The 16239-nt window shown below is 41.6% G+C and overlaps 1 protein-coding gene across 1 annotated transcript in view; it reads right to left on the bottom strand.

Annotated features, from left to right (window-relative positions):
* Positions 1 to 219: 219 nt before the first annotated feature.
* adipor2 (adiponectin receptor 2) overlaps positions 220 to 16239 on the bottom strand; it is a 31180-nt gene continuing 15160 nt past the window's right edge. Inside the window, exons 4-9 of the mRNA XM_008296558.1 lie at positions 8137 to 8313; positions 6939 to 7110; positions 3973 to 4159; positions 3680 to 3867; positions 2503 to 2696; positions 220 to 2410 (exon numbers count right to left, since the gene is read on the bottom strand). Of these exons, the coding sequence (XP_008294780.1) occupies positions 2282 to 2410; positions 2503 to 2696; positions 3680 to 3867; positions 3973 to 4159; positions 6939 to 7110; positions 8137 to 8313 (1047 nt within the window). The 3' untranslated portion in view covers positions 220 to 2281. The remainder of the gene's footprint in view (positions 2411 to 2502; positions 2697 to 3679; positions 3868 to 3972; positions 4160 to 6938; positions 7111 to 8136; positions 8314 to 16239) is intronic.

Here is a 16239-nt window from a genome sequence, read left to right as displayed (position 1 = left end):
AAATATAAAAGTATCCATCGCTCATTTTCCTAAGCTGAAAAACTATATCCAACGGACTATTTTCTTTTTTTGTAGTTGTAAAATTAGGCAGTTGAAGCCAGTAAATGTTCAGGGTTTTGTTGTTTTAAGCAAATGCTTATTAATAAAACAGCAATAACATGCAGAAAGAGGAAAGCAGCTCATTATGAGGACGACACCGACCACGACAAAGACAAAGTGACAGATTCAAAAAACCTTTTTATTAGAACAATACAGCAGATATAAAGGTCTATTGCAATCAAACACTCCCATCAGAACGGAACGTGTGCTTCAACAGACAATATGCGCCCCCCCAGGAGAAATAAATTATCATAAACTAGATAAAACAGAAAAATGAGCAAAAGAAAAAGAAAAAAAAAAAAGACAGACAGTGAAAATAAGATCTTTTTCTTCTTCTAAGCAAAGCAAAGAAGATCAATCAAACCTAAATTTCAAAACAATCATAGAAATACAAGCTGAGAATATAGTCTTTATATGTTTTAAGTGTTTTCATTGTGCAGGTGTAAGATTTTGGTATTGCCAGAAAACAGAAATGCAAAAAGTTCACCTTGTATTAACCTCTCAGTATCTGAGACTATTCACGAGCCCTTGAAGTAGATGGAACTTTTTCAGAACGTTGTCAGATTGTTTGAGGAACTTCATGTTGTTGTTTTTGCTTTTTTTTTTTTCTAGGTGAAAGAGACTTCCTGCCCTTCCCTCACCTCACCTGATGATCTCTGGCTGAGCAAACACACAAACCAATGAAAGAGAAAAAAAATTAAAGCTCGAAAATATAATGGTAACAGCAGTGGATAAATAAAAATACAACTCAATCAAAAAGAAAACAATATATAGACTTCTCGACAGGTTAAACTTGTTCTGTGTGGAGGTGAATCTCACCGAGAGTCACAGCAGAGGAGGAGGACTAAAGTGAACTGCATCTGCACCAACGTGATACATCGACTCCGGGGCCTCGTTAATAAAAAAATATCGTAGCTATCCTTGATGTGTTTCAATAAATCATTTAAGGGCACGTTATAGAAAAAATAAACTGGCGGAAATTAGCTTTTATCTTTTAGATACATCAGACAATTTACAGTAAAATAAAGGAAACCGCTACATATCTTGGATCGTTTTCGTAGTTTTTTCCATTTTGGTTAAGCACAAATCTAATTGGAGAATCGCTGCTCTGACTCAAACGCGAGGCCGCTGATTGGACAGTAACTGCCGTCTGTCGAGGTTTTTTTTGTACACCAGAAAAGCGACTCTTTGAGTTGTCACTTCCCGCCGACACTGCAGGAAAAAAACCAGGGAGTTTCAAAGCTTGTTAAAATTCAGATGTTGTGCCTTTAGTTTCTTCACGACTTCCTCCTGCTGTCCTCACATTTACAGACGACATAAAGTTGTTTGAAGCGCCAACTGTTTTCTCCACAGCGAGTGCAGATAGAACCCCTCTCCTCCTCATCTGTCCATTGATTTATCACCAAACATCATCTTTCCATCATTTATATCATTTTTTTTCTTATTTTTTTTATATATATTTAATACAAATCTATAACCCAAAATTTAGAAATCTTATTTACATGGAAAAGCTTTTTTTTGTGTGTTTTTCTTTTTAACTTTTAAAAGTGACTATTAACCCCTCGCCCGCCCCGTTTCCCCACGTCTCCCCTCGCAAACTCTCACACCGAGGAATTTTCCACTCACATTTTTTCATATCTAAATGCTCTAAAAAGTGACTTGAAAAACAGCATTCGACACAAAAAAAACCACCCCAAAATGTTTTTTTTTTTAAAGCCACAATTATGCTTCCTCTTGAACTCAAACCATTAATTCTAGAATAAAACGTAGAATTACTGAAGGGAGGTTCTGGATGTGTCGCCTCCTCCCCATCGACAGGAGGAACGTCCAAGAGAGAGTCTCACAAACTGCTTTATAAAACACGCTGTCTCAGAAGTGGTTTTATAATCGAAGCAACAGAGCCAGAGGAGGTGGGGATGGACAGACGGACAGACGAAAGGGACAGAAAGAGAACACAAACCCTTTGTCAGTCGGGTTTAATAGCGCCCCCTGGGAGGCCATCCTGTGTACTACGCACACAGACACACGGCGGGACGAAGCCACTTCGGTTTTCAGTTTGGGGGGGGAGGAGGTGGAGAGCATGGTGTGTGTTTAAGGAGCGAGTGTGATTCTGTGCATATTATTAGAACCAGTGCCTCCCCGAAAACATGTGTGTCAGTGAATGAGCGGGTCAGTGTTAGCGTTAGAGGGTGCCGTCCTCGGCGCAGCCAGCTCCGGCCGTGTAGCGGAACTCCTGCAGGTTGGAGACGCCGTGGAAGTGAACGAAGGCCCCGGCCACCACCAAGATGTGGAACAACTGGTGGGAGTGGAACTACGACAGAGAGACAAGGACGTAGTGAGTAACGTGTGATAGAGAAACACAAAGAGAGAATGTAAAGGGTGATAGACAATCAGAGCACTCACCCAGATGTCACATTTTCCAGGGAAGAACCTCTCGGGGATGCGAGCGGCGTAGAGACAGGCTCCGGTGATGTAGAGCGTCGCCATGAGCAGCAGCCAGCCCATCTGACCGATGGTGGTGGCTTTGATCAGACCCTCGCTGATGACGAAGTGCAGTGTGGGAACAACACCGCTCAGGCCCAGACCCACAAACACGCCTGAACAGACAGAGGGCAGGTCAGAAAACCAAGCAGAGCAAAGCATGTACAGCCGTCCTCAATTCCTTCCATTAAAGAAAAGGCAGAATTCACAACAGTCACTAAAGAACTAGAAACTGAAAAAAGTAATAATAAATAAAAAATTGCTAAATTACAATTTAGTGAAATAAGACATCGCTTTTGAATTGTGGTTGAAAAGAATAATTTAAAAAACAAAACTGTCCCAGACAAATGAGAGCACTTTGCTGATGAGCAGTGGACCAGAATCAAAAGCTCACAGATGCAATATTGTGACGTTCCTCAGCTCTTATGGTGAATTTATTCACTAACAGTTGCTCATATACAGATCTAGAGGACGCAAAGTGACATTATTCAGCTCTGCTTTGCACTTCAGCAACTCCTGAAGGAAATAAACGGTTCTTTAAATGGTTCACAATGTTCGTCTGCCTCCTGTTTAATGTTGGGCATCTAGCGTCGCGTCTGGAGCGAAGACGTGTGGAAACAGCGCCGATCAGAGCGGCGACGCTGAACCGAAGCAGTAACTTTGTGGGCCATAAACACCAGCGTGATGGTTCTCTGTGGATTCATCACTGTGACTGACCTCCTTCCCCGATATTAAATATTGATCAGAGCAGCTTTAACCCTCTGAACTCCAAGCAGTTTCTGGACATTTTTTTTTACTGGTGTCACATTTTCAGTCACTCTGAGCTCATTTTCACTGCAACATGAAGTCCTTATTGGAGCAAAGAGACACGTAGAATAACATGATTTTAATGAAATATCGAGAGTTAAAGCGCAGATTTGCTTCAGTTTTCTGATGGATCAGTGTGTCATAGATGAGTCAAAAAGTTTTAAATCTATGGATAAGGTTTTTTGTTTGGTTTACAGTTTATAACTCTGATAAATGGTGTCATTGTGTCTATTTTTTTTTTTTTTTAAAGATAACGTGCTGAGAACAGAACCTTCAAAACTTTCCACTCTACCTGCTCGGACTCCTCTGTACTGCGGCGTGGCGAAGAAGTCGCACTGGGACACGGTGATGGCGGCCAGTCCCAGTATACACACCACTATCAGGTAGATGAAGCAGGGCTGAGGGGAGCAGTAGAAGGAGTAATACAACCAGGGCACGAAGGAGCCCATGATCAGGAAGGCGATGCCGCTGTAGTCCAACCTAGAGAGAAACAGCAGATGATCGGGTTGCACAACACAGCTAACGGCCTCCTGGCTTTGTTAGTTTAGCTTTAAGGATATTTCCCACTGCTGGATGATGACTTACTTGGAGAAGACTCTGGACACGCCCTCAGAGTGGCAGTAGACTGTGTGAAAGAGCCAGGAGAAGGAGAGGCAGAGGATGGCTCCCAGGAAAAACATCCCGATCACCACCTTCTCCTGGACCGGAGCCACGAAAGACATGTTGGGTCTGAACATGTACATCAGACCGAGACAGAGGAAAAACAGACATCCTGGAAACAGTGACAGAGGCAGAAGGAGAAACAAGAAGACAGGGTGAGAAACATTTGAGTGTTTAATAGCAAAGGCAAACAACTGCAAACACGTCTCAACCAGATTCATAGAAACTTCCAGCTTGTTTCCAGCTGTTGCTACAGAATGTGAAGCTCTCAGGTACAGCAGGGAGATGCATTCATTTCATATAGTTCATCAAACAAAGCTCACTTAAACAAGTCAAACACTCCTAATAATAATAATCACAATATCTCTGTCAAACCACAGCAACACTGAGCTGCACTACCTCTCTCACACCACTAGGTGGAAGCAGTGAGACAAAAAAGTTGTTTACAATCCAGGAGAGCTGATTGGGCTGAGGGCAGGTACAGAAATAAAAACTGAGTCTCAAATGGGACGGAAACCAAAGTTCTCATAATCCAACTAATTCCAAGTCGCAAACCCAAAATCAAAAAACTAATGTTGTGGATTTGCTTTGTTTACAAAAAGCAGCAGCTGAACTTTCGACACAAGACTTCTTACATAAAGGTAATGAGCCTGCCAGTGTAGGAGTTTTGTTACCTAACAAGTCTGGTTAAATATGAAGATTAACTCCAGGATAAAAGAAGCGAGTGAAGTAATACATTACAGAAATACACACAGATAAACAAAGAACAACATACTAGTCTTGTAACTTTAAATATCCAAGATCTGAGTCCTAATCCTGCTGTAAAGCGAGGTGTGTGTGTTCTGCTACATCTGTCATTTCATCTCCTGACTTCTTACAGAGACAACTTCAGGATTAGGATTTAAGGGGATATTATGCTCAAAGATTTAGGTTAGAAACATAAACAGAAACTGTCCAGAGACCCTCATGTTCACACTTCCCACGTTGGAGGCAAACCAGATAATAAGGTCTAATGTGTGACCCTGCTGACGTGTGGAAGGGAAACTGATTGAACGAGATCTAAAGAATCTATAAAGGTTCAGTCACCATCGGCTTCGAAGGGCACTGGATGTGAAAATCGATTAAAATCAAATGATTTTTTTAAATAAATGGCCATAAATGATACAAGATCAGAGAAATCATGAATCAAATCACTGTCACTTTCAGGAGGTTTATGCACAAAAGCACACAGGACAGCATTAATCATTACAAGGTGCACCTTTGTTATGTTTTTGTAAAAACCATTCTCTACTCTACCAATGCAAGAAGCTGCACTGTGGAGGTCAGAGGTCACAGAGTGAGGAAAGATCAACAGCATCTCAGTTACAACTAAAAAGTCCAGCTGAAGAAAGGTAAAGAGGTCATTTAATTAATCAAAGATTAATTTGATAGAGAACGAGCATCTATTGGGGCTAACTTCATCAGTAGGGAGTTTGGTCGTCTGTTCATCCGATGGAGCTTTGCAACATTTACTCCTGCTTTAACTCAGAGAGAGAGAGAGTGGTCTCCAGTGTGTCAGGATTTGGTGCCAGACAGAAGACAATTTGGAAGGAGAATTAGTAATTATGTATGGATAAGACGAGACCTGGTCACGTTTGTCTGCTGAGTGAGAGAGGAAGAGGAGGGGAAGCAGGAGTAAATGTGGTTGTGGTAAACAGTCAGTCACCAGGAGACTGAACCGAGAACTGAAAGCTTCAAAGTTGGCAGTTAACAAATCACTGCCTCGTTTCTCCAGATGCATCCTGTCTCTTCTAAACAAGCTACAGTTCCAGCATTTTGGATCAGCGGCTGTGACTGTGGCGGTGACTTGACCTGAAGTGTGAGGCTTCATATTGTTTCGTTCAGGTGTTTGGATCAGAGTGATGGGAATGTTGAAAAAAAATCTCCTATATCTAAAGCTAAATAAACCATTTAAAACCGACGCACAAAGCTGTGCAAAGCAGCGCTGTTTGTTTGTGAGCTTGTGAGAACATTCACAGCGTTTTGGAGAATCTTGGTTTTCACACAACTGCAGACACGTATTTATAGAAAGAGAGAAACTGAGACAATATTTATTGAATTCTGCCACAGAGTGATTTCCTGCCTCTGTCTCAGAAATCAGGCTTAAGCCTCTGAACCCGAAGCAGTTTTCTCCTCTTAGATTTTCACTGTTTGCTTCTTTATCACTGCAACATAAAGTCCTGCAGCCCTGTGGCTCCACCACAGCTTCAAGTAGAGAACTCAAAAATGTCTTCTGCACAGAACAACAAAGTTATAATGTCATAAAAGCTACAATAAAAAACACCAACTGAATTTATTTGATCATTTACTATCCAAAAATTGAAAAAAACTGGAATTAGCATGTAGAACATTTTATTTTCCAGTGCCCACAGGAGTCATCAATACTGGAAAAAATGTGACTGAAGTAAAAACGAATAATTTACTATTTCAGTTTGTTTCCATCTTTGTCTCCGATCTGTTCAAACACAGTCTGCAGTTTAGCCCAGTTCAGCTGAAAAGTTTTTTATCACATGACTGTCAGTCTGTCAGCTGAGTCACTAGCAGCTTCTCAGTTATGCTGAGGAGTGCAGAATTTTTAGTTTTTTACAGAATCTGTTGGGAGCAAACTGTTAATTTTTGCAAATGTTTTACATGACACACGTTAAATCAAGTGCCTGATGAAATATCATGATTCGGAGCTTTTTCCTGGTGGAATAACACAGACGAGTAGTTCTACAACTGTGAAACTCTGATGATTCTTTATGCTTTTACAGTTTCTGACCTTGACAAATGCTTTTTAAAGATAACACGACTTTCAAACCAGCTGGCGGGTTTTGGGGATCAACGTGTTCATGTTGGTGAGCGTTTCTTACCGAGCAGGTGCGTCCAGATGTTTCCCGTCTCTGTGTGAATTCTAAAGATGCTCTTGAAGCAGGCGCGAAAAGAAGGCATGGGCGGCCTGTGGCCATGAAGCAGGAAGTCGTTGTCCTTCAGCCAATCTGGGAGCACGTCGTGAGGTATGACGCGCCACCGGCCCTCCCACACCTGATTGGTTAATAAAGGACATAAAAACATCTCAAGTCGGGAATAAGATCCTGGAGGCTGGTGGAAAACGTTAATGAGAAAACCGTCTCTAATCACATTTAAATGTTCCTCATGAGCTTCAGCAGCTGGTTGTTTGCTAAACGCCCTCAAAGCACGATGTGTGTGTGTGTGTGTTTACGTGTACAGTATGTGATCACGAGTGTGTGTAGTCTAGGTGTCAGTGTCAAATGAACAGTATCGGGGTCAAGTGATGTAAATAAATAAAGTGAAGCCTGATATGGTAAACACCCCCGACACCGAGAGGAGAGAGAGAGGAGCCTCTGACAGTTTCTCTCCAGTGATTAATTCTCCTAATTTACAACCTGCTGTTTGCAATTTCAGCAGACTCTCAGTGTGTGTCTGCAACTTCACTGAGTCCATAAAACTGTGTTCCAGCAGTGTCTTCTCAAAAACAGACCAACTCTTAATGTCTGCAATGCCTACTTGTTTATTTCAAAATATCGTGACATGCAGGATGAAGAGAAGCCCTACAGGACGTGAACCGGCACCTCAGATGTTCTTGTGAAATCCCTCAAAACCACAACTATGTTCAAACAGTTTTTTGGCAAAGTGAATTTCAGAAGAATGCGCTGGCTTTATTAACTTTGCATTCTTAAACTACACAGTAAAACACGGTTTTCTCTGGCAAACTGGCTGATTTCCACCACTAGCTGCCATGTGTTTTGGACTTTTTCCAGTTTGGTTCATGACTTATGAAACACAATCAATAAAGTACAACTTTGGAGAAAAAAAATGAAAGTGAAGTTTGTTCAGAACACAAAACTCTATCTTTGTTGGTTTTATGGTTTTATTGGTTTCCTTTAGTATGTGGCTTTATTGAGTATTGTTACACAACCCCCCTTTGCAAAACAAACTTAGTTGATGTGGAGTAGTACTAAAGGTGCGGTGCTTCGAAACATCTGCACGGACAAGTTATAGGGAAGGATCGAGGGGAAATAGGTGTTTAAGTATTTATGTGTTCCCTACCTTGTGTACAAACTCCTCCATCCTCTCCATGGCATGATGAGCTTGCAGCAGCGGGGTCATTCCCATGAAACCTTCATCGCTGCTCCTCTCATCCTCTTCCTGCTCTTTCTCGTCTCCTTCTCTTCCTCTGCCGTCCTCTTCGTTTATCCGTCTCTCCTCATCGCACTCTGGGACGCTCTGAAAACAAACAGACACAACGTTAGGAAAAAAAAGACTTTACAGGACTGGTTGTTTTGCTCTTGTTCAAACAGTCTGAATTTCTCTCAGCTTCATTCAAAAGTGGAAGTCGGAAGAGGTGACCTTTAATATGAAGCTACTTTGAGAACATGGCAGCCACTTCAGACATGTGTGTGCCTCTATTGATCCAAGCTTGCATAATTCTTCCTCTCACATGCAAATGAAATCCAGCATGACAAGTGAACTTCCTGCCAGGTTCATTATTGATCCTTTTGCATAACCTGCGGTTGACCAGTGGTGTCTGACAGGCTCATCTCGAGGGTCATACGACAACATAGACTGTGAAATAAGATTTCATTCTTGGGAAAATCGCCTTTGGCTGTAACTATGTTCTTCACACCATGACCTCAATAGACTATGAATTGAAAGAACCTGTTTGTTTATGTGTAGTTATGCTGTAAATGTAATTAAAGGAGAAATCTCTAAAAGAAGCATTCTCAGTGTTTTTGAATTATAATACGCCCCCTTAAAACAGATCAAGATCGACTTGTGACCTCCTCTAATAAGTGTAATATGTACTAACCTATAAATGACTTTGCCTTCTGAGATGTCACATTTCAAAACTGGAGAAACAAACCTTCCTAACATAAGCAGCAGTTACAGAAAGACTACAAAATAAACACAGTCTTTGGTATTTTTATTTTTTTCTGTCCTTGCAATCATCTCACAACCACACAGATTCATCTTGAGAATCTTTTCGAGGGTCCTGAATCCAAGGATGTTGTAAATGTGCGCAAGAAAAAAGTCAACACAAAAATATTAGGAGGAGTAGTGACTAAGAAGTGAATTATGACGCTCGCTGCTGGTCGTTTGTGCTTTGTTATCCAACCAAAATCAGATTATTAGAACTGTTACGAGCAAAATAACAAAAACACAGAGTATATTTCAGGAAAACAGAGCTAATTTTTATTGAACAGATGTCGACGCTGTCTGTCGAAGCTCCCATTTATAAATGGAAGCTTCGACAGACAGTGTGAATTCAATCTAACACAATAGCTGTCACAGCTGGGGAGCCGGAGACAGAATTAATACGGCTAGTGCTTTGTGATAAATACACAGTCATTCATCATAACTGACACACAAACAAACAGTCACACACAGACCCACGCAGAGTTAAGCGCACACAGACGCACTCGTGTTGTGTGTGGATTCAGGTGGAAAAAATTGATAAGGATTTCGCATGCAATAAAACATGCAGCCAGTTTTTCCTCTTTTCTTTCTTTCTTTCATGCCAAATCAGACAACCTCCTCCATACACACACTACGTTCTTCTGAAATGATTAGAAAAGATGTGCCTTCTGTTCATCTGATTATTACAGAGGAGGAGAAGGAGGTGAAGAACAAAGGAGAGACAAGAGTGAGGAAATTAGAAAAAAAGCAGTAAGACAGAGATAGACAGGAGAACAAGAGAAGTGCAGAAAGAGAAGGAAAGAGAAGTCCTGTTATATATATAATGCATGACTAACCCATTTTTAAAGACCCACCAGGCAAAATACACTGCAACAGCGTGGTCCCTGCTTGTGTGAGTGCGTGTGTTGACCGTGACGTGTCGCCCGTCGACGTTCACTTTCGGGTTCCTGAAGTATGTTTGTCTATCTGTCTGCACGATGTGTGTGTGTGCAATAACGCGTGAGGACAAATCTCAGTCTGCTGCAATGTATAGAAGACGCAGACACGCAGAGTTTCCATCGCACCTGAAGCAACTGTAAAACCACATCCTAATAAATCCACTGTGTTTCAAAGCTGAGATAAAGGTGGCACCTGACATCGATTGTGTGTGTGTTAGGGGGGGAGCATCGGTGATTGAGTACACTATGTGACTGGAGGGTATCTGGGTGAATGCCAAACAGTCACGTGTGCTCTGCGGTTTTGAGTGTGTGTGTGTGTCGGTAATAACCTCTCGTGTGTGTCCGTACATGCGTGTAATGTAGGTGTAGGCTTAAATCCAGATGCTACCAGTCTCGCTGTGGCTTGTGAGGTTATTCCTGAAGAGTGTGAATAACTGAACAACAGGATGTCCTCTATTCAAGATGCCATCACTAAATTTGTGCCTGCAGAGAAGCCAGTGTATGTACACACACATACACACACGCACGTATATTCTCACCTGCATAGATGATACTGGGACAAATGATGCATGGTGACGCACTCGGATGCACAACATGCACGCTGCTATTTCACACAATATGTGCAAAAACAACAGGAGGGCATCTGCTGCACTGTAACGGTACAAATGCAGCCACTATACTGACTACTATCAGCCATACATGTAGAGCAGGCAGCACATTCAGTATTTACTCAGTGGCAGCTTTAAACAGGAAATATGTTACAAGGTGATGAGGAAATAATTCATCTACAATATGTCATAATAATATGAATTCTTCGGGGTTGAGACATGAATTTGACTTAAAGCAATGCAGCCATATGGTCATGTTTAGCAAGCCGCTGTAAGAATTCTTTGCCAGTTTCTTACAGCTTTTTAATGCCCAAAGATTCATCAACTAATTGAAAAATATCTTAATCACTAATGAATGAAATTGTAAGTTGCCGCCTATGATTGAAGTATGTATTCAGCAAACAGCCAAAACAAAGTGACAACAAAAAATCTGTCACAAAAGACATTATGGAGAATTTTAGTTTTGTCTACTAAACACTCTTGCAGCTTAGTTTAATTTTTGTCATGTGACTGTCTAAAAATGTAAAATAGAAAAACAATAACAAGTCTTTTGAGGTTCAGAGGGTTTTTAAGGGTGTTTTTTCATTGCAATCTGGCCGTCTATAAACCAAATAAAAGGTGGTGAAAAGGGGTGATTGTAAAGAGGAAGTCATTGGTGTCAAAACATATTCACTGCAAAGAAACACTGGAAATGAAAACATGAAAGTGACCAGCTGTCAGCTCGAAACAAGAAAAAGAAATCACGTTTCCCCTGCAAAATGTCAATTCAGCTGTGCTAAACTCAATCCAGACCGTGAAAGCCACAGAGCTGAGGCTTAGCAGCAGGTGATACGGAAGGTTTGGCTGCCGACTGCTCAGCTGAAGTTGCTGTAATCAGATCCTACAACTCAAAGAGATGATTCAGAAGGGGAGAGTGAAGAGAAATAATGTTCTTGGAAATCCGGGCTATCCCTCACTCGCTTTCAGTGACACACACACTCACACACACACACAGCTTTGATATTGCAGTATGCTAGAAACACGTGACTCAACCTCAGCTGCCCAGTCTCTCCAACAAGTCATCATGGCAGAGGTTGTGGAGTCCAATTTCGCTCACTATGGAAGTGTGTGTGCGTGTGGTCAAAGATATGATCCCATCCCTCTGGGAAGCGTCCATCCTCAGCTCGGGGAGCTCACGATATAACAGCTCATCATGTATGAAGCGAACAGTCTAGAGGTCAGTGCAAACAGGCTGTCTGTCTCACACTGTCACATGTGCTCGCTAACCACCACCTCAGTTGTCGTCATACTTTAGCAGTGCAGTGTTCCTACTTTTCTTGGAACAAATTTCCTAGGAATCACCAGAGGGACTCCCTTCAAACAGAATGTACGAAAAACACAAAGATTTGACAACATGTTCAGCCGGTTTAAAGGGCAGCTAGACTCATATCAAAGTGAAAATTTGACCTTTGGGGGAGTTTGGAGGAACTCTACAAGTACACTGCTTTAATGCATGCGTGTGTACAGGTTTGTGTACATGTAAGCATGTGTGTGTGCAACTGGCACAGTGTGTGTCTGATAAGGAGTGTAAATAGACTTATCAGTGCGCAGCAGGCACACCCGGAGTTTAGATGATACAGTTGGATGACTGTTATTTTAATGTTGTAATCGGTTTTTTAACTAATGGGAAAGTAGATGAAGAATAAAGTGAAAAGGTTAATATAGTCAACATGATAATTGAAGACTCTTAAGTTATCCGTTTAACATAAAATGACAAAACCCTGGTACAGGGGCAATCAAATATGGGGATGGTGTCTCTAGCTTTGGCTCAAAGCCTGGAAAAAAGAGCAAGACTGACTATACCAGGATTATATAATAGATGTTTTATCAGTTATTCATTTTATCGCTGACATGAAAGTCTGATTGTGTAAATTATTCAGATTGATTCTGTTTACTTTTGGACCTATGTGCTCTTATCTAGATCTGATCACAGATCACAGATGTACAGAGCAGGACAAAGTCCACAGTAACTATGACAGCAGAGGCTTCCAGCACTTCTCACATGAGCTAAGAAGCCAGTCTGGGATGATATACAGACACAAGATCAAGAGGAAATCCCTTGAGACTCTGATCTGCTTGAGATTAAATGAGGCCGTTTTTCTTAAAAGTCCCTAAAGACCAGTCTCCTCCTCCTCTGTCTCACACACATACACAAAAAACACATATGCAGCTCCCCTCAGACTCATTAGCTATTCTGTATGTAGATCTTCCTAATGACTTTCACCTGACTAATGACTAGTCACATGCACACACACACCTGAGACACGTGCATACCGAGTGTGTTGGGACGAATCCTGTGCTCCAATTAGTTGTTTGGCGCTCTACATTCAGCTGGATGACGATAAGCCTGACGGGGGAGCAAAGGAGGTGAGACTTTTGAGGAAAAAAATCTCATCTTCCTCCAGTGGAACTTTGGACTCAATGTAAACATAGTCACATGCTGACTGTACAGCTGTGGGCGGGATCCAGGAAACAGCTGCCAACCAACAGGAACACAGCTGAAAATCCTTGGACCAATGGCAGCGGAGTCTGAATGTGCAACAGACGAGAGAGAGGAGCGCTCACCCTTGTACACCATAACCCCTGCACAGCACGGAGAGATTCAACATGTGACTCACACATGTGCAATGCTCCTTTGGGACAATAACAATTTAGAAAAGATGCCAAGACCCTTAAAAACACACGGTATGTTCCAAAGGCACATTCATGCAGAGTCAAAAACATAAACTGGGCCCTGGTCACCACGAGACAGGCTGTTCTCTCTGTTTATGTTCGTGATGAGGGCATGAAAGATCAGTGTTAGGACAGGAACAAAGTGACAATGTTACCAAACTGTTCACAGTTGGAGCGCTTAAATCAAGGGTCTTTATTTTCTCAAGACACTTTAAAGTAGATTTTTGTGTTGTCTTGCCTCATTGGACAGAGAACGGGCATCAAACTGGGCTTCACCTGCAGGGCTGGGACATTTTAAAAATCAATGGAGCATGTGATAGGCGCCTGGACGTCAGAATTATGAGTACGGATTTGTTCCCTACAATGTCCGTGGGTTTAATGCATTATAAGTACGGAGAATGCTGGAATAACTTTATGATTGTGATCATGGACGACAGGTACAATAAGAGGAAGTAAAACTTGATGTCACATTAACCGGAGATGCGTGAAAAGCAATAAAACCCAGCACAAAGAGAGGATGTGCAAAGGACTCAGAGGTCCAAGATCGTGTGCACTATTCACTGGTATTTGTTCTGTGCTGCTGTTGCTGTTGGAATTTCCTTTTTTTATTGTTGTCAATATTTGTGTGTGTCTGCAATAAAAATCCTCAGTTTGCATTCTTGGCTGACCCTTTCTTCTACTAACTCACTTTGTATACACACCACAGGTTGAGTTAGTTTCAGGGTTTCTTGTTGTTTCCTCTGATAGAAATCCTTTTAACATTCTGAACCCCAAAACCTGTCAGAAGGTTTGACAGGCGTGTTGTCATTTAAAAAGAAGAAAAAAAAAAAGAAGCCAAAATTACAGTCAGATTTTAAATTTTTCTATGATCCTTGAGCAGATCATATGTGATAATCGGTTTCGTGGGAAAAACAACCAGATGTAAGTTAAACATCAGGATTTCATCAAAATCCCTCTCAGGTCTCATTTTAAAATCAGATTACTTTATGCTGTAAAAAAGAGACAAAGCCATGATTGTCATAACTGCAAATAAGTCCACAGTGAAGAAAAATGTGTGTTTATGTCTAAAAGCTGTTTGGGTTCCAGAGGGTTACAGGACAGGATAATGTTATTAGGGATGTGCACAACTAGCCACCTGAACCAAACATTACTCCCCTTACTCGTCAGCACCTGAAACACTAGATGGTTAAACATATTATTAATATTATATTAATGTACAACAACTTCTAACTACTGTGTAAGTATCACAAGTGTGACAGATGACATCTCGTCAAAGCAGTAGGGTTTGGCTGCATTTAGATTTAGGAAATGAAAATAAGGTTTTGCCGGAACAATCTGGCACATAACCAACCAGCAAAACGCGTAACCACATTGAGCACAGGCATGTATACTTTAACCACAAGGCTGATGGAGCTTGCACGACTGTCGTTAGCCACATTTGACAAACCAGTAATATATGTCTTACTCACAGACGATGGATAGATAATGCAGCTCATAATGACTGTGGTACAGGGGCTCAAAATGATCCCAGTCTGGAGCACAACCAGGGCTTTCGTACTTTTAGACTCGTCAACAAGTCTAAAGTTAAATTTCCATTTAATCAACAGGGAAATTAGTCCCTAGGAACATCCCTAAATGTTATCAGATTTTATTGGGTTCTTTGGCTATCTTTAGTTCTCAATGGGGTCTTTACTGCTCTCCACTGATAACCTAATTTTCATTAGTTGCAATTGAACCTCACTGACCTAACAGCTAATTCCACACAAAATTCTTCCAAGTCTTAATTACCTGAATTGAATTAAATGATCTATAAAAGACACCTAATTGAACTTTAATAGCACTGGAAGTTTGGCACTTTAGTCTTAGTTTTAAAGGCGCCATCATGATGAATTTTAACTCTAACATCAAATACTTGGTGCAAAGGTAACAGGGTGAGGCTTTTGGCAGGTAGAACGCTATTGTTTCAAAACTCTTCTCTGGAACTGCTGGGTGGGATCAGGAAAGCACTCAAATACCAGAATACCACAGGGAAAAGTTCAAAAAGGTCTAAACAGGAAAAAAAATAAACATGGAGAATGCAACTCTGTATAAAAATCATAAATAAAACATGTAGATCAAATTGCCAAACAAGGAGACAGAGAGGCATCTGATTCAGTCTGATGGCAGGAAGTGTGATACCAACCCCAAAGCTTTACCACACACTCGCATCTTGAGACGCACGCTAACACCTACGCAAAATGCTGAAAAATTCAAAAGGTGGCCTGTGGGGTGTTAAGATAGTCTGCCCTTGTTGACTGGGGCAAGGGCCCCTAACGCCTTCTAAGGTATCCGTGTTGTGTTACAGCAGGTAAAAAGGCTGAACACAAACACACACGCGGGCCGACACAATGCGCACACACAAACACTATTGTGTTTCAGCTCTCTGCTGATTGCCTTTCACACTGAACAAAAGAACAGCAGCTCTGACTGCATGCGCACACGCCAACTAAAACAGAACACCAGAGAGCGAGAGAGCGTCTAGCACGTTTGTTTGATCAGTTCGATAGGTTGCCTTGACGGGATGCTTTTCACACACGTTTTTGGTAATGTGCTAGCTTTCCTTCCGGGAAGACGCCCGTATATAGTCATAACACGCCTATTTTTAGAGTTGTGAATCTTGTACACATTCAATAGCCACCATCACTTTAGATTTAGAGAGGAGCTAAAACTGAACATCGGGCATGCGCTGAGCCGAGCCCATCATGATGCACTGCTAATTGCTGTAGCACAAGATGACTCATCATCGAGTTTGAAAAGCCTTGAAGGTGGAGAGGGTGTCGATAATAAAAGGAGGCGGTGGAGGGTGAAAACCTTGGGAAACAGGCTCATGATCAAACCGTGCAGAATCCTAGTTCCAAGAAAAAGCTGGTGAAACCTGATCACATAACGCTCAATTCTCCATCAGCAACTTTGTGTTTCTTAGGTGCCCCCAAGCAAGG

Source organism: Stegastes partitus, unplaced genomic scaffold, assembly GCF_000690725.1.
Source record: "Stegastes partitus isolate 25-593 unplaced genomic scaffold, Stegastes_partitus-1.0.2 Scaffold1135, whole genome shotgun sequence".
Classification (NCBI taxonomy): domain Eukaryota; kingdom Metazoa; phylum Chordata; class Actinopteri; family Pomacentridae; genus Stegastes; species Stegastes partitus.
The sequence above is the reverse complement of the archived record's forward strand: the minus strand, read 5'-3'. Positions and strand labels throughout refer to the sequence as shown.